Below are 18,420 nucleotides of genomic sequence, written 5' to 3' on the forward strand. Positions count from 1 at the left end.
GTGTTTGTGTAGTAACCTAGATAAACTGCCTGGGAAGTCGGAATTCCAAGGCCAGATTGCAGGCTGAATTCTGGAGATAAGAGCTTCCCCCTGGCAGAGTTTTCCTCTCTGTGAGCAAACATGGGTGGTGTGAATGAAAAAATCCCTCCTAGCAGCCCATTAGAGCTGATAATAAAACACTGGAGATGGCTGACAGGGCAAAAAACTGCTTTGGACACCCGAGAATTGATCAGACTGTCCACACGGGTTTGGCCGACTTTAAAATTAAATCAAGGAAATTGGCCTCGTTATGGGAGTTTGGAAAGTAACATCATTACTGACCTGATGATCATTACGTAGGTTTGATGAACTAAGATGTGCAGAACTCCTTACTGTGTATCTGAACAGGGAAGGAGCATTGGTAGTAGACAAAAGTAATATGGAAATGACTTTGAGGCGGAGAAAGGGAAAGAAAAAGCCGCAGCAAGCTGACTCGCATGCTGATACGGACAGAGAAATCGATCTGACAGATCCAGATATGGTGGGCCCAGCTTTGTGCGATGGGGAGGGGTCTCCCCACCCTGTTCAACCGCCCGGGCAGCCCGCACAGGTGGGGTGGGGGTGGGAGGTGGAGGGGCAGTGGCTCCGCTGCCGCCGCTGCTGCCGCCACCGCCACCTCCACCGCTGTCCGAGCGGGAGCGGGAGCAGGAGCGGGGCAGGGGAGGGGGCGAGCGGCCGGCTCCAAGGCAGCGGAGCGGCGTGGGGCCTCCCCCCTGCAGCCTCGTCAGGGTTGGAGGGAGGGCACGGAGGTGGGAGAGATCGGGGTGTGCCACCATCCCCTGACCACCCCAGAGGCAGAGAAGGTGCAGACTGGCCACCGCCCCCTGACTTTTCCAGAGGCAGAGAAGGTGCAGACTGGCCACCGCCCCCTGACCGCCCCAGAGGCAGAGACGGGGTGGACTGGCCACCATCCCCTGACCACCCCAGAGGCAGAGAAGGTGCAGACTGGCCACCACCCCCTGACCGCCCCAGAGGCAGAGACGGGGTGGACTGGCCACCCCCCGCTGACTCTTCCAGAGGCAGAGACGGGGAAGGGGGAGGGGAAGGGGCAGGCTGGCCGCCTTTCCCCAAGTACCCCGAACACGGAAGCGAAGGCAGGAATGGACACAGGCAATTGCGGCGGCATTCCCCAATACAGAGAACCTCAGGTTTCCGAGCCAGAGACAGGAGGAGCCGCTCGCTCTCCCCACCCTATGGCACAGGCAGTGTGAAAGCTGAGGGCAGACGGGATGGCCCCGACCCAGGCGGCTCTTGCAGAGCCAGGCACGGGTGAAGCTGCTTGCAGCCCCTGCCTCCCTTCCCGTCCACTGCCACAAAGAGCGAGGCAGTTCCTGATCAACGTTCGGCTGGAACAACCTTTAAAACCAATGAAGCAATTTCAATTAAAAGCGAATGGGATGATTCCGGTACAGATGGTTCTCACGGGGAGGGTGGTAGTGATGCCATGAAGATTCTTTGCCCTTTTCTTTTATACCTCTGTTATACCTTCTTTACAACTTCTGTATTCTCAGTGCTTTTTGCCTACATTCTTGGACTTGTTTGTCAAGCTGAGATTGAACATTTCAGAAGCTTCGTAGCCAGGGATCAGTGCACCCCAGAGCCCAAGGTCCTCGCCAGAACACATCCTGGAAACCCCGACAGAACCATCCCAGGGAGGCCCCTGGGGGCTGGGGGCTCACTCGAGCCTCTCATTAGGGAATCTTTGATAGATCTGCTAATTAGCAACACCTCGAATGACATACCCGAGGTTATGGGGTACATTTTTTGGGGTGCACTTTGCGGGGTGCATTTTTTGGGGTGCACTTTGTGGGGTGCATTTTTGGGGTGCATTTTTTGGGGTGCATTTTTTGGGGGGCACTTTGTGGGGGGCACTTTGTGGGGTGCACTTTGTGGGGTGCATTTTGTGGGGTGCCTTTCATGGGGTGCATTTTTTGGGGTGCCTTTCATGGGGTGCCTTTCATGGGGTGCATTTTTTGGGGTGCACTTTGTGGGGGGCACTTTGTGGGGTGCATTTTTGGGGTGCATTTTTTGGGGGGCACTTTGTGGGGGGCACTTTGTGGGGTGCATTTTGTGGGGTGCCTTTCATGGGGTGCATTTTGTGGGGTGCACTTTGTGGGGTGCATTTTTGGGGTGCATTTTGTGGGGTGCACTTTGTGGGGTGCATTTTGTGGGGTGCATTTGTGGGGTGCATTTTGTGGGGTGCATTTTTGGGGTGCATTTTTGGGGTGCATTTTGTGGGGTGCATTTTGTGGGGTGCACCTCGGTGCAATGACCTGGACATGGCGCACCTGAGGACCCCTCAAACAAATCCCAAATAAAATCCCTTTTCCCCTTAACCGCGTTTGACTCCTGATTTTAACACCAGGAAAAGGCACCAAAACCCCCCAAACCCCAAAAACCCCAAAGCCTGGGGTGTCAACCCCCCCAAACCTCAAATTTTAGGCTCAACTCTCCCCAGTCCCCAAACTTTGGGGTCAAACCCCAAAAACCCCAACCCCCATCCAACCCCCCAGGACCCCAAATCGGCCCCAAAAAACCACGGCAGCCCTGGGGGGGCACAGGGGGGTTTATTTGGGGTGGATAAAGGGGATTTGGGGCAGCTCCAGGTGCAATGTCTGCAGTGAGACCCTGGGTACAATGCTGGGGGAGGGGAAAACCCCAAAACCCCTGAGGGAACCCCAAAAACCCCTGAGGGGCTGGGAAAGGGGATTTGGGGTGGATAAAGGGGATTTGGGGTGGGGATTTGGGGATTTGGGGCGGCTCCAGGTGCAATGTCTGCAGTGAGACCCTGGGTACAATGCTGGGGGAGGGGAAAACCCCAAAAACCCCTCAGGAAACCCCAAAAACCCCACGGGAACCCCAAAAAAACCCCTGAGGGAACCCCAAAAACCCCTGAGGGAACCCAAAAACCCCTGAGGGGCTGGGAAAGGGGATTTGGGGTGGGGATTTGGGGATTTGGGGTGGGCATGGGGGATTGGGGTGGGGGCAGAGACCCCAAAAACCCCTCAGGAAACCCCAAAAACCCCTGAGGGAACCCCAAAAACCCCTGAGGGGCTGGGAAAGGGGATTTGGGGTGGATAAAGGGGATTTGGGGCAGCTCCAGGTGCAATGTCTGCAGTGAGACCCTGGGTACAATGCTGGGGGAGGGGAAAACCCCAAAAACCCCTCAGGAAACCCCAAAACCCCCTCAGGAACCCCAAAAAAACCCCTGAGGGAACCCAAAAACCCCTGAGGGGGGGATTGGGAAGGGGATTTGGGGTGGGATTTGGGGATTTGGGGCAGGGATGGGGGATTGGGGTAGGGGCAGTGACCCCAAAAACCCCTGAGGGAACCCCAAAAACCCCAAGGGGGATTTGGGAAGGGGATTTGGGGTGGGAAAAGGGGATTTGAGGTGGGGATTTGGGGGATTCGGAATGGGAAAGGGAGATTTGGGTAAGGAAAAGGGGATTTGAGGTGGACAAAGAGGGATTTGGGGTGAAAAAAGGGGATTTGGGGTGGGGATTGGGGTATTTGGGGTGACCAAAGGAGATTTGGGGTCAAAAAAGCAAAATCTGGGATGGAAAAAGGAGGATTTGGGATGAGCTGAACTTACCTGGGGATGGGGGGGATTTGGGGGCGTTTTTCATGGGATTTGGGGTGGTTTAGAGCAGCTTTTGGGATTTGGGGGTGTTTTTCATGGGATTTGGGGTGTTTTGGGGCGGTTTTATAGGATTTCAGGGTGATTTTATGTGATTTAGGGGTATTTTTATGGGATTTGGGGGCGTGTTTAGGGCATTTGGGGTGTTTTGGGGCGTTTTCTGGGATTTGGGGGTGTCTGGGGGGGGGTTTCTGGGATCTGGGGTACTTTGGGGCAGTTTTTGGGGCTGTGGCGCTGCCCAGGGGGAATTTTGAGGTGGTTTTTGAGGATCTGGGGTATTTAGGGTCGGTTTTCAGGGCTCTGGCGCTGCCCAGGGGGTATTTAGGGGCGGTTTTTGGGGATTTGGGGTATTTAGGGGCAGTTTTTGGGGATTTGGGGTACTTTGGGGGTGGTTTTTGAGGATCTGGGGTATTTTGGGGTGGTTTTTGAGGATCTGGGGTACTTTGGGGTGGTTTTGGGGTACTTTGGGGTGGTTTTTGGGGATCTGGGGTATTTAGGGTCGGTTTTCAGGGCTCTGGCGCTGCCCAGGGGTTATTTTGGGGCGGTTTTTGAGGATCTGGGGTACTTTGGGGCGGTTTTTGAGGATCTGGGGTACTTTGGGGTGGTTTTGGGGTATTTAGGGTCGGTTTTCGGGGCTCTGGCGCTGCCCAGGGCCCCTGGCCCGGCGCGGGGCTCACTTCTTGGCAAAGGAGATCTTCATGGCGTTGCTCTGGGTGATCTTGAAGCCCTGCAGGGCCTCGCGGGCGGCGCCCGCCTGCACCTCGGTGTCGAACTCCACGAAGGCGATGTCGTGGCGCCCGGGCACCAGGCGAACCTCCTTGAAGCCTGGGAACCTGCGCGGGAGGGAACGGCCTCAGGCACCCCGAAAGCACCCCGAAAACACCCCAAAAACACCCCGAAAGCACCCGGGGCTGCTCCCATGGAATGGCCTCAGGCACCTCAAAAACACCCCGAAAACACCCCGAAAACACCCAGAGCTGCTCCCATGGGAGGGAACGGCCTCAGGCACCCCGAAAACACCCCGAAAGCACCCCAAAAACACCCCGAAAGCACCCGGGGCTGCTCCCATGGAATGGCCTCAGGCACCTCAAAAACACCCCGAAAACACCCGAAAACACCCAGAGCTGCTCCCACGGGAGGGAACGGCCTCAGGCACCCCGAAAACACCCCGAAAGCACCCCAAAAACACCCCGAAAGCACCCCAAAAACACCCAGAGCTGCTCCCACGGGAGGGAACGGCCTCAGGCACCCCGAAAGCACCCCCAAAACACCCCAAAAACACCCCAAAACCCCCCGGGGCTGCTCCCAGAAAGGGCCCCGGGTGCTCCCCAGGCAAACGGGGAGAGGTCCTGGGAAAACCCAGGAATGGGCCCTGGGAATGCAGGGACGGCCCCGCTGAAATCCGGGAAGGTTCTCCCCAAAATGCAGAAATGCTGCCCAGAAATGCAGCAATGTTCCCAGAAAAATGCGGGAGTGTTCCCAGAAAAATGCAGAGATGGTCCCCAAAAAATGCAGAGATGGTCCCGAAAAAATCTGGGAATGTTCCCCAAAAAATCCAGAAATGTTCTCGTAAAAAATCCGGGAATGTTCCCATAAAAATGCAGAAATATTCCCCAAAAAATCTGGGAATGTTCCCCAAAAATCTGGAAATGTTCCCCAAAACATTCAGAGATGTTCCCCAAAAAACCCAGAAATGCTCCCAAAAAAATCTGGGAATGTTCCCCAAAAAACCCAGAAATGTTCCCATAAAAAATCCGGGAATGTTCCCACAAAAATGCAGAAATGTTCCCATAAAATTCAGAGATGTTCCCCAAAAACTTCAGAGATGTTCCCCAAAAAATCTGGGAATGTTCCCCAAAAATCTGGAAATGTTTCCCAAAAAATTCAGAAATGTGCCCCAAAAAAACCCCAGAAATGCTCCCTAAAAAATCTGGGAATGTTCCCCAAAAAATCCGGAAATATTTTCCCAAAAATCCAGAAACTTTTCCCCAAAAATCCAGAAATGTTTCCCAAAACTTCACAGGTGTTCCCCCCCAAAAAATCTGGGAATGTTCTCCGGAAAATGCAGAGGTGTTTCCCTAAAAATCCGCGAATGTTCCCACAAAAAGTCCGGGAATGTTCCCCAGAAAACCCGGAAATGTTCCCCAAAGAATCCAGAAACATTCCCACAAAAAATCTGGAAACGTTCCCCAAAAATCCAGAACTGTTCCCCAAAAATCTGGGAATGTTCCCCCAAAAAATCCAGAACTGTTCCTCCAAAAAATCCGGAGATGTTCCCACAAAAATCCAGAAATGTTTCCCAAAAAATTCAGAGGTGTTCCCCAAAAAATCCGGAAATGTTTCCCAAAACATTCAGAGATGTTCCCCAAAAAACCCAGAAATGCTCCCTAAAAAATCTGGGAACGTTCCCCCAAAAAATTCAGAAATGTTCCCCAAAAATCTGGGAATGTTCCCAAAAAAATCTGGGAATGTTCCCCAAAAATCCAACCCCAAGCCCCACCTGAGCCCTCCCCAAATCCCCCAAAACGGCCCCGAAGGGCCCAGCCGGGGATCTGGGATGGGGGGTTCGGGCTCAGGGGGAGCCCCAAATCCCCCAAATCCCAGAGAAATCCAGGGGAGCCTCAAAAACTGGGAAATTGCCCCCAAAATCCGCTGGAAACAGCCTCAAAATCCCAGAATATTCCCAAGAATCCCAAAAGTGCAGCAATATCCCCCAAAATCCCACTGAAGCGCTCTTAAAACCCCGTAAAGATTGGGCAACTCCCCAAAAAACCCCAGGTCCCCCAGAATTCCAGAAACATTCCCAAAAAATCCTGGAACATTCCCAGAAAATCCCAAAACACCTCCAAAAAAATCCACCCCGAATCCCAGGGAAATCCTCTCAAAACCCCCCAAAATCCCCCAATCTCCAACCCCCCACCCCCGAAATTCCCAGAATTGCCCGGAATTGCCCGGAATTGCCCAAAATTCCCGAATTCCCGTGGGTCTCACTGGTTGAAGAGCATGGAGAGCATGAGCTCGTTGGTCTCCTCGGGGAGGTTGGTCAGGAACAGGATGTGGTTCGGGGGGTTCTCCGAGAGCTGCGGGGAAAAGGGGGCTCAAAATCCCAAAGATGCCCGAAATCCTTCCCGAAATCCCCCCGGATGCACCCGAAACGGAGCCCAAATGCCACGGGAGGCACAGGAGAAAGGGGCAGGAAAATGCCACCAAAATCCAGGCAAAGAACCCATGGGAATCCCATAAAATCCTGGGAAAATCCCACCAAAATCCCACCAAAAACGCTGAAAAGAACCCATGGGAATCCCATAAAATCCTGGGAAAATCCCACCAAAATCCCACCAAAAACGCTGAAAAGAACCCATGGGAATCCCATAAAATCCTGGGAAAATCCCACCAAAATCCCACCAAAAACGCTGAAAAGAACCCATGGGAATCCCATAAAATCCTGGGAAAATCCCACCAAAAATGCTGAAAAGAACCCATGGGAATCCCATAAAATCCTGGGAAAATCCCATGAAAATACCACCAAAAATGCTGCAAAGAACCCATGGAAATCCCATAAAATCCTGGGAAAATTCCACAAAAATGCTACAAAATCCAGGCAAAAAATTCTGAAAAAAATCCTACAAAATCCTGGAAAAAATCCCACAAAAATCCTACAAAATCCAGGCAAAAAATCCCACAAAAATCCTGAAAAAAATAAAAAAAAATCCCACCGAAATGCTGAAAAGAACCCACGACAATCCCACAAAATCCAGAAAAAAATCCCATGAAAATCCCACCGAAATGCTGAAAAGAACCCATGGGAATCCCAAAAAACCCTGGGAAAATCCCACCAAAATCCCACCAAAATCTCGAAAAGAACCCATGGGAATCCCACCAAATCCTGGGAAAATCCCCCAAAAATTCCCCCAAACCCCCCCGAACCCAGCCCCAGCCCAGCCCAGCCCAGCCCAGCCCCAGCCCAGCCCAGCCCAGCCCAGCCCCAGCCCAGCCCAGCCCAGCCCCAGCCCAGCCCAGCCCCAGCCCAGCCCCAGCCCCAGCCCAGCCCAGCCCAGCCCAGCCCAGCCCCAGCCCAGCCCCAGCCCAGCCCCGCCCAGCCCCAGCCCCAGCCCCAGCCCCAGCCCAGCCCCAGCCCCAGCCCAGCCCCAGCCCAGCCCAGCCCAGCCCAACCCCAGCCCAGCCCCAGCCCAGCCCCAGCCCAGCCCCGCCCAGCCCCAGCCCCAGCCCCAGCCCCAGCCCAGCCCCAGCCCCAGCCCAGCCCAGCCCAGCCCAGCCCAGCCCAGCCCAGCCCAGCCCCAGCCCAGCCCCAGCCCCAGCCCCAGCCCCAGCCCAGCCCCAGCCCCAGCCCCAGCCCCAGCCCCAGCCCAGCCCCAGCCCAGCCCAGCCCAGCCCAGCCCAGCCCAACCCCAGCCCAGCCCAGCCCAGCCCCAGCCCAGCTCAGCCCCAGCCCCAGCCCCAGCCCAGCCCAGCCCCAGCCCCAGCCCCAGCCCCAGCCCCAGCCCAGCCCAGCCCAGCCCAGCCCAGCCCAGCCCAGCCCAGCCCCTCCCCGCCCAGCCCCAGCCCAGCCCCAGCCCCGCCCCAGCCCAGCCCCAGCCCAGCCCCAGCCCCAGACCCCCATTCCCAGCCCCAGACCCCCATTCCCAATGCCAAGCCCCAGCCCAGCCCCCCAGCCCAGCCCCATCCCCATGCCCCAGCCCAGCCCACAGCCCAAGCCCAAGCCCCAGCCCCTCAGCCCCAGCCCATCCCAGCCCAGCCCCAGCCCAGCCCCAGCCCAGCCCACAGCCCAAGCCCCAGCCCAGCCCACCCAAGACCCCCAGCCCAGCCCATGCCCAACCAATCCCCAGCCCGATCCCAAAGCCCCACGCCCCATCCCAGCCCCCAGCCCAGCCCAAGCCCCAGCCCAGCCCCAGGCCCAGCCCCCCAGCCCATCCCAGCCCCAGCCCAGCCCAGCCCCAGCCCAGCCCCAGCCCCAGCCCAGCCCCAGCCCAGCTCAGCCCCAGCCCCAGCCCCAGCCCAGCCCAGCCCCAGCCCAGCCCCAGCCCCAGCCCAGCCCCAGCCCAGCCCAGCCCCAGCCCAGCCCAGCCCCAGCCCAGCCCAGCCCCAGCCCAGCCCTAGCCCAGCCCCAGCCCCAGCCCAGCCCAGCCCCAGCCCAGCCCAGCCCCAGCCCCAGCCCAGCCCCAGCCCCAGCCCAGCCCCAGCCCAGCCCAGCCCAGCCCAGCCCAACCCCAGCCCAGCCCTGCCCAGCCCAGCCCCAGCCCAGCCCCAGCCCCAGCCCAGCCCCAGCCCCAGCCCCAGCCCAGCCCCAGCCCAGCCCCAGCCCAGCCCAACCCCAGCCCAGCCCTGCCCAGCCCAGCCCCAGCCCAGCCCCAGCCCCAGCCCAGCCCCAGCCCAGCCCAACCCCAGCCCCAGCCCCAGCCCCAGCCCAGCCCAGCCCCAGCCCAGCCCAGCCCAGCCCAGCCCAGCCCAGCCCAACCCCAGCCCAGCCCTGCCCAGCCCAGCCCCAGCCCAGCCCCAGCCCCAGCCCAGCCCCAGCCCCAGCCCCAGCCCAGCCCCAGCCCAGCCCCAGCCCAGCCCAGCCCCAGCCCAGCCCAGCCCCAGCCCAGCCCAGCCCAGCCCAGCCCAGCCCAGCCCCAGCCCAGCCCCAGCCCAGCCCAGCCCCAGCCCAGCCCAGCCCCAGCCCAGCCCCAGCCCAGCCCAGCCCCAGCCCAGCCCAGCCCAGCCCAGCCCAGCCCCAGCCCAGCCCCAGCCCAGCCCCAGCCCCAGCCCAGCCCAGCCCCAGCCCAGCCCAGCCCAGCCCAGCCCAGCCCAGCCCAGCCCCAGCCCAGCCCAGCCCAGCCCAGCCCCAGCCCAGCCCCAGCCCAGCCCCAGCCCAGCCCAGCCCCAGCCCAGCCCCAGCCCAGCCCAGCCCAGCCCAGCCCCAGCCCAGCCCCAGCCCCAGCCCAGCCCAGCCCCAGCCCAGCCCAGCCCCAGCCCCAGCCCAGCCCAGCCCCAGCCCAGCCCAGCCCAGCCCAGCCCAGCCCAGCCCAGCCCTCTCCCGCTGCCCCCGGCGGCACTCACGGGCTGCGGGGCGCCCATGGGCGCCATCCCGGCCTGCGGCGCCATTCCCGGCGGGATCGCGGCCTGCGGTGCCATTCCGGGCGGCGGGATCATGCCCGGGGGGGGGATGTAGGGCGGCTGCCCCGGCAGGTGCGGCAGCAACCGCGGCGGCTGCGCCAGCGGCGGCATCCCCTGGCGAGCCCGGAGAGGCACGGTTAGCCAAAACCACCCACGGGTAGCCAAAAACATCCACAGTTAGCCAAAACCACCCACGGGTAGCCAAAAACATCCACGGGTAGCCAAAAACATCCACGGTTAGCCAAAACCACCCACAGTTAGCCAAAACCACCCACGGGTAGCCCAAACACCCCTGCCGAGCCCAGAGAGCCCCGCGTTAGCCAAAACCACCCACACGTAGCCAAAAACACCCACAGTTAGCCAAAACCACCCACAGTTAGCCAAAAACATCCACGGTTAGCCAAAACCACCCACAGTTAGCCAAAACCACCCACGGGTAGCCAAAAACATCCACGGGTAGCCAAAACCACCCACGGGTAGCCCAAACACCCCTGCCAAGCCCAGAGAGCCACGGGTTAGCCAAAACCACCCACAGGTAGCCCAAACCACCCACAGGTAGCCAGAAACACCCACAGGTAGCCCAAAGCCACCCACAGGTAGCCCAAACACCCCTGCCGAGCCCGGAGAGCCCCACGTTAGCCAAAACCACCCACAGTTAGCCCAAACCACCCACAGTTAAGCCAAAGCCCACCCACAGGTAGCCCAAAGAACCCCAGGGTTAGCCCCAACCCCCCCCCCCCCCAGTTAGCCCAAACCACCCCTGCGGGAGCCCCAGGAACCCCGCGGTGAGCCCCAAACACCCAAACAGCCCTGCAAGAGCCCCAGATCCCCACAGTTAGCCCAAAACAGCCCGGGGTTAGCCCAAAGAACCCACAGTTAGCCAAAACCACCCACAGTTAGCCCAAAACAGCCCGGGGTTAGCACAAAGAACCCACAGTTAGCCAAAACCACCCACAGTTAGCCCAAAACAGCCCGGGGTTAGCCCAAAGAACCCACAGTTAGCCAAAAACACCTACAGTTAGCCCAAAACACCCACAGGTAGCCAAAACCACCCAGAGTTAGCCCAAAACACCCCAGGGTTAGCCCAAAGAACCCACAGTTAGCCAAAACCACCCACAGTTAGCCCAAAACAGCCCGGGGTTAGCCCAAAGAACCCCGGGGTGAGCCCCAAACACCCACAGCCAAAAAACCCCTGCAGGAGCCCAAAATCCCCAGAGTGAGCCCAAAAAACCTCAGGAGAGCCCAAAAAACCTCAGGAGAGCCCAAAACCCCCACGGTGAGCCCAAAATCCCCACGGTGATCCCAAAATCCCCAGAGTGATCCCAAAATCCCCAGAGTGAGCCCAAAATCCCCAGAGTGAGCCCAAAATCCCCACGGTGAGCCCAAAATCCCCACGGTGATCCCAAAATCCCCACAGTGAGCCCAAAATCCCCACGGTGATCCCAAAATCCCCACAGTGAGCCCAAAATCCCCACGGTGATCCCAAAATCCCCACGGTGATCCCAAAATCCCCACGGTGATCCCAAAATCCCCAGAGTGATCCCAAAATCCCCACGGTGATCCCAAAATCCCCAGAATGATCCCAAAATCCCCAGGGTGATCTCAAAATCCCCAGAGTGAGCCCAAAATCCCCAGAGTGATCCCAAAATCCCCACAGTGAGCCCAAAATCCCCAGAGTGAGCCCAAAATCCCCAGAGTGATCCCAAAATCCCCACAGTGATCCCAAAATCCCCAGAGTGAGCCCAAAATCCCCACGGTGATCCCAAAATCCCCAGAGTGAGCCCAAAATCCCCAGAGTGAGCCCAAAATCCCCACGGTGATCCCAAAATCCCCAGAGTGAGCCCAAAATCCCCACAGTGAGCCCAAAATCCCCAGAGTGATCCCAAAATCCCCAGAGTGAGCCCAAAATCCCCACGGTGATCCCAAAATCCCCACAGTGAGCCCAAAATCCCCACGGTGATCCCAAAATCCCCACGGTGAGCCCAAAATCCCCAGAGTGAGCCCAAAATCCCCACAGTGAGCCCAAAATCCCCACGGTGATCCCAAAATCCCCACGGTGATCCCAAAATCCCCACGGTGATCCCAAAATCCCCAGAGTGATCCCAAAATCCCCACGGTGATCTCAAAATCCCCAGAATGATCCCAAAATCCCCAGGGTGATCTCAAAATCCCCAGAGTGAGCCCAAAATCCCCAGAGTGATCCCAAAATCCCCACAGTGAGCCCAAAATCCCCAGAGTGAGCCCAAAATCCCCAGAGTGATCCCAAAATCCCCACAGTGAGCCCAAAATCCCCAGAGTGATCCCAAAATCCCCACAGTGAGCCCAAAATCCCCACAGTGAGCCCAAAATCCCCAGAGTGAGCCCAAAATCCCCAGAGTGATCCCAAAATCCCCACAGTGAGCCCAAAATCCCCAGAGTGATCCCAAAATCCCCACAGTGAGCCCAAAATCCCCACAGTGAGCCCAAAATCCCCACGGTGATCCCAAAATCCCCAGAGTGAGCCCAAAATCCCCAGAGTGAGCCCAAAATCCCCACGGTGATCCCAAAATCCCCACAGTGAGCCCAAAATCCCCACAGTGAGCCCAAAATCCCCACGGTGATCCCAAAATCCCCACAGTGAGCCCAAAATCCCCACGGTGATCCCAAAATCCCCACGGTGAGCCCAAAATCCCCAGAGTGAGCCCAAAATCCCCACGGTGAGCCCAAAATCCCCACGGTGATCCCAAAATCCCCACAGTGAGCCCAAAATCCCCAGAGTGATCCCAAAATCCCCACGGTGATCCCAAAATCCCCACGGTGAGCCCAAAATCCCCACGGTGATCCCAAAATCCCCACAGTGAGCCCAAAATCCCCAGAGTGAGCCCAAAAACCCTACAGTGATCCCGAAAACCCCAGAGCTATCCCAAAATCCCCAAGGTTATCCCAAAACCCCCGGGGTTATCCCCAAATCCCCGGGGTTATCCCAAAAGCCCCAAAGCCGAGGAGCCCCAGGGAACCCCAAACGCACCCAAAGAACCCAAAGCCACCTCAGGAACCCCAAAATCCCAAAGGCCCCAAATCCCCAGGAATGATCCCAAAAACCCTGGGAATGACCCCAAATCCCTCGGGAATGATCCCAAATCCTTCCAAAATCCCCCAAATCCCCAGGAATGATCCCAAATCCCCCCAAATCCTTCCAAAATCCCCCAAATCCCCCGGAACAATCCCAAATCCCACAAACCCATCCCAAATCCCTTGGGAACAATCCCACACCCCATAACTGACCCCAAACCCCGTAACTGACCCTATAACTGACCCCATAACTGACCCCATAACTGACCCTATAACTGACCCCATAACTGACCCCATCACTGACCCTATAACTGACCCCATAACTGACCCCATCACTGACCCCATAACTGACCCCAAACCCCATAACTGACCCCATAACTGACCCCATAACTGACCCCATAACTGACCCCAAAACTGACCCCAAACCCCATAACTGACCCCATAACTGACCCCATAACTGACCCCATAACTGACCCCATAACTGACCCTATAACTGACCCCAAACCCCATAACTGACCCCATAACTGACCCCATAACTGACCCTATAACTGACCCCATAACTGACCCTATAACTGACCCCATAACTGACCCCATAACTGACCCCATAACTGACCCCATAACTGACCCCATAACTGACCCTATAAGTGACCCCATAACTGACCCCATAACTGACCCCATAACTGACCCTATAAGTGACCCCATAACTGACCCCATAACTGACCCCATAACTGACCCCATAACTGACCCTATAACTGACCCTATAACTGACCCCATAACTGACCCTATAACTGACCCCATAACTGACCCCATAACTGACCCTATAACTGACCCTATAACTGACCCCATAACTGACCCCATAACTGACCCCATAACTGACCCTATAAGTGACCCCATAACTGACCCCATAACTGACCCCATAACTGACCCTATAACTGACCCCATAACTGACCCTATAAGTGACCCCACAGCCAGTGGTCACTCACGGGCACGGCTCCCTGCGCTGTGGCCGCGCTGGCCCCATAACTGACCCCATAACTGACCCCATAACTGACCCTATAAGTGACCCCATAACTGACCCCATAACTGACCCCATCACTGACCCCATAACTGACTCCATAACTGACCCCATAACTGACCCCATAACTGACCCTATAACTGACCCCATAACTGACCCCATCACTGACCCCATAACTGACCCCATAACTGACCCCATAACTGACCCCATCACTGACCCTATAACTGACCCCATAACTGACCCCATAACTGACCCCATCACTGACCCCATCACTGACCCCATAACTGACCCCATAACTGACCCCATAACTGACCCTATAACTGACCCCATAACTGACCCCATAACTGACCCCATAACTGACCCCAAACCCCATAACTGACGCTATAACTGACCCCATAACTGACCCCATAACTGACCCCATAACTGACCCTATAACTGACCCTATAACTGACCCTATAACTGACCCCATAACTGACCCCATAACTGACCCTATAACTGATCCCATAACTGACCCCATAACTGACGCTATAACTGACCCCATAACTGACCCTATAACTGACCCCATAACTGACCCCATCACTGACCCCATAACTGACCCCATAACTGACCCCATAACTGACCCTATAACTGACCCCATAACTGACCCCATAACTGACCCCATAACTGACCCCATAACTGACCCCATCACTGACCCTATAACTGACCCCATAACTGACCCTATAAGTGACCCCACAGCCAGTGGTCACTCACGGGCACGGCTCCCTGCGCTGTGGCCGCGCTGGCCCCATAACTGACCCCATAACTGACCCCATAACTGACCCCATAACTGACCCTATAACTGACCCCATAACTGACCCCATAACTGACCCTATAAGTGACCCCGCACCCAGTGGTCACTCACGGGCACGGCTCCCTGCGCTGTGGCCGCGCTGGCCCCATAACTGACCCCATAACTGACCCTATAACTGACCCTATAACTGACCCCATAACTGACCCTATAAGTGACCCCGCACCCAGTGGTCACTCACGGGCACGGCTCCCTGTGCTGTGGCCGCGCTGGCCCCATAACTGACCCCATAACTGACCCTATAAGTGACCCCACAGCCAGTGGTCACTCACGGGCACGGCTCCCTGCGCTGTGGCCGCGCTGGCCCCATAACTGACCCCATAACTGACCCTATAAGTGACCCTATAACTGGCCCCATAACTGACCCCATAACTGACCCCATAACTGACCCCATAACTGACCCTATAAGTGACCCCACACCCAGTGGTCACTCACGGGCACGGCTCCCTGCGCTGTGGCCGCGCTGGCCCCATAACTGACCCCATAACTGACCCCATAACTGACCCCATAACTGACCCCATAACTGACCCCATAACTGACCCTATAACTGACCCTATAACTGACCCCATAACTGACCCTATAAGTGACCCCACAGCCAGTGGTCACTCACGGGCACGGCTCCCTGCGCTGTGGCCGCGCTGGCCCCGCTCTTTTTGGGGCCGGGCCCGTCGCCGCCCTTGCCCTTGCGCTTGTCCCGCCGCCGCTCCCGCTCGCGCTCCCGGTCCCGCTCGCGCTCCACGAACGTTCCCTTCATCTTGGCGATGATGTCCGAGTCCGTCTTGGCGTACTGGATGCGCTGCGGGGCCGGCGGGGCTTGCGGTGGCCACGGCGGCGTTGGGGTGGCCAGCAGGGGTTTGGGGTGGCCACAGGGGGGTTTGGGATGGCCGGGGGGGGCTTTGGGGTGGCCAGGAGGGGTTTGGGGGGGATTTGGGATGGCCAGGGGGGGTTTGGGGGGGTTGGGATGGCCAGGGGGGATTTGGGGTGGCCAGGAGGGGTTTGGGGGGATTTGGGATGGCCAGGGGGGATTTGGGGGGATTTGGGATGGCCAGGGGGGATTTGGGGGGGTTGGGATGGCCAAGAGGGATTTGGGATGGCCAAGAGGGATTTGGGATGGCCAAGAGGGATTTGGGATGGCCAGGAGGATTTGGGATGGCCAGGAGGGGTTTGGGGGGGATTTGGGATGGCCAGGAGGGATTTGGGATGGCCAGGGGGGGTTTGGGGGGATTTGAGATGGCCAGGAGAGATTTGAGGTGGCCGGGGGGGTTTGGGATGGCCAGGAGGGATTTGGGATTGCCAGGAGGGATTTGGGATGGCCAGGAGGAGTTTGGGATGGCCAGGGGGGGTTGGGGGGATTTGGGGGAGTTCCAGGAGGGATTTGGGGGAATTTGGGATGGCCAGAAGGGATTTGAGGTTTCCAGGAGGGATTTGGGGGATTCAGAGGGATTTGGGATTTCCAGGAGGGATTGGGGGGGGCGGATTTTGAGGGATTTGGGGTTTCCAGGAGGGATTTGGGATTGCCAGGAGGGATTTGGGATTTCCAGGTGGGATTTGGGGCAGTTCCAAGAGGGATCTGAGGGATTTTGGGGGGGATTTGGGGTTTCTGAGGGATTTGGGGTTTCCAGAAGAGATTTGGGATTTCCAGGAGGGATTTTTGGGGGGATTTGGGGTTTCTGAGGGATTTGGGGAGGTTCCAGAAGGGATTTTGGAGAACTGCACGAGGGATTTGAGGGTCCAGGAGGGATTTTGGGGTTTTCCAAGGAATTTTACGGGGTTCTGAGGGGTTTTAGGAGAGGTTCCAAAGGGGATTTGGGAATTTCTGAGGGATTTGGGGGGAATTCAGAGGGATTTGGGGCAGTTCCAAGAGGGATTTGGGGATTTTGGAGGAATTTGGGGCAGTCCTGGGAGGAATTTGGGAATTTCTGAGGGGTCTGGGGGGGATTTGGGGGATTCCGAGGGATTTTGGGGTTTTTTCCCCAGGATTTTGGGATGTTTCCCAGGATTTTGGGATTTTTCCCAGGATTTTGGGATTTTTTTCCAAGGATTTCAGGATTTTTCCCAGGATTTTGGGATTTTTCCCAGGATTTTGGGGTTTTCCCAGGATTTTGGGATTTTCCTCAGGATTTTGGGATTTTTCCCAGGATTTTGGGGTTTTCCCCAGAATTTTGGGATTTTCCCCAAGATTTTGGGATTTTTCCCAGGATTTTGGGCTCTCCCCACGGGTTTCTCGCAGGAGAAAAGCTCTGGAGTGCTCAGGGTGGATTTTGGGGGATCCCATGGAGGATTTTGGGGTGTTTGGGTTGGATTTGGGGTGGATTCCCAGCTGCATTTGGGGGTTTTTCCCACAATTTCAGGATTTTTCCCCAAATTCCCAGTTTTTTCCCAAATTCCCAGGATTTTTCCCCAGGATTTGGGCTCTCACCACGGGCTTGCCATGGAAGGGAAACCTTTGGGGGGTTCCTGGTTGGATTTGGGGCCGTTCCCAGGAGATTTTGGGGATGTTTGAGGCCGCATTTTGGGGTTTTTTCAGGATTTTTCCCACAATTTCCAGTTTTTTCCCGAATTCCCAGGATTTCCCCCCGGATCTGGGCTCTCACCATGGGCTTGTCATAGAAGGGGAAGCTTTGGGGGGTTCCTGGTTGGATTTGAGGCCGTTCCCAGAGGATTTTGGGCATATTTGAGTCCAGGTTTTGATATTTTTTCAGGATTTTTCCACAATTTCCGTGTTTTTCCCCAAATTCCCCGGATTTCCCCGGATCTGGGCTCTCACCATGGGCTTGTCGTAGAAGGGGAAGCTTTGGGGGGTTCCTGGTTGGATTTGAGGCCGTTTCCAGGGGATTTTGGGGATGTTTGAGGCCGGATTTTGGGTTTTTTCAGGATTTTTCCCAAATTCCCCGGGATCTGGGCTCTCACCATGGGCTTGTCGTAGAAGGGGAAGCCCTGCATGGAGCGCAGCGCGTTGGTGGCGCTGCTCATCTCCTTGAAGATGACGAAGGCCTGGCCCCGCATGCGCAGGCTGCGCGACACCAGAATGTCCAAAATCTGCCCAAACTGCGAGAAGATGGCGTAGAGAGACTTCTTCAGCTCTGGGGGGACACGGGGACACTCAGGGACACTGAGGGGACACTCAGGGGACACTCAGGGACAGAGGGGGACAGAGGGACAGAGGGGGACAGAGGGACAGAGGGGGACAGAGGGGTCACTCAGGGACACTCAGGGACAGAGGGACACTCAGGGGACACTCAGGGACTGAGGGGACACTCGGGGGACACTCCGGGGACACTCAGGGACACTCAGGGACAGAAGGGGACAGAGGGGTCACTCAGGGACACTCAGGGACACTGAGGGGTCACTCCGGGGACACTCAGGGACAGAGGGACACTCAGGGACACTCAGGGACAGAGGGGGACAGAGGGGTCACTCAGGGACACTCAGGGACACTGAGGGGTCACTCAGGGGACACTCAGGGACACTCAGGGGACACTCAGGGACACTCAGGGACAGAGGGGGACAGAGGGGTCACTCAGGGACACTCAGGGACACTGAGGGGTCACTCAGGGGACACTCAGGGACAGAGGGACACTCAAGGACACTCAGGGGACACTCAGGGACACTCAGGGGACACTCAAGGGACAGAGGGGACAGTGACAGGGACAGAGGGGCCGGTGGCAGGGCCAGAGGTGGCAGCGGGGACGGGCACACCTCTGGCTGGGGCAG

The 18,420-nt window shown here is 57.4% G+C and overlaps 1 protein-coding gene across 1 annotated transcript; it reads right to left on the bottom strand.

The window, feature by feature from the left end:
- Positions 1 to 3,693: 3,693 nt before the first annotated feature.
- On the bottom strand, positions 3,694 to 17,789 carry SNRPA (small nuclear ribonucleoprotein polypeptide A; the record flags this gene model as incomplete). The annotated part of the gene is made up of 5 exons (XM_032097922.1): positions 3,694 to 4,509; positions 6,668 to 6,756; positions 9,737 to 9,907; positions 15,317 to 15,502; positions 17,617 to 17,789. Coding segments are annotated over 5 exons (779 nt in total), but the record flags the coding sequence as incomplete, so codon positions are not given.
- Between the last annotated feature and the right edge of the window lie 631 nt (positions 17,790 to 18,420).

The sequence above is a fragment of the Corvus moneduloides genome, unplaced genomic scaffold (genome assembly GCF_009650955.1).
Source record: "Corvus moneduloides isolate bCorMon1 unplaced genomic scaffold, bCorMon1.pri scaffold_153_arrow_ctg1, whole genome shotgun sequence".
Classification (NCBI taxonomy): Eukaryota; Metazoa; Chordata; class Aves; order Passeriformes; family Corvidae; genus Corvus; species Corvus moneduloides.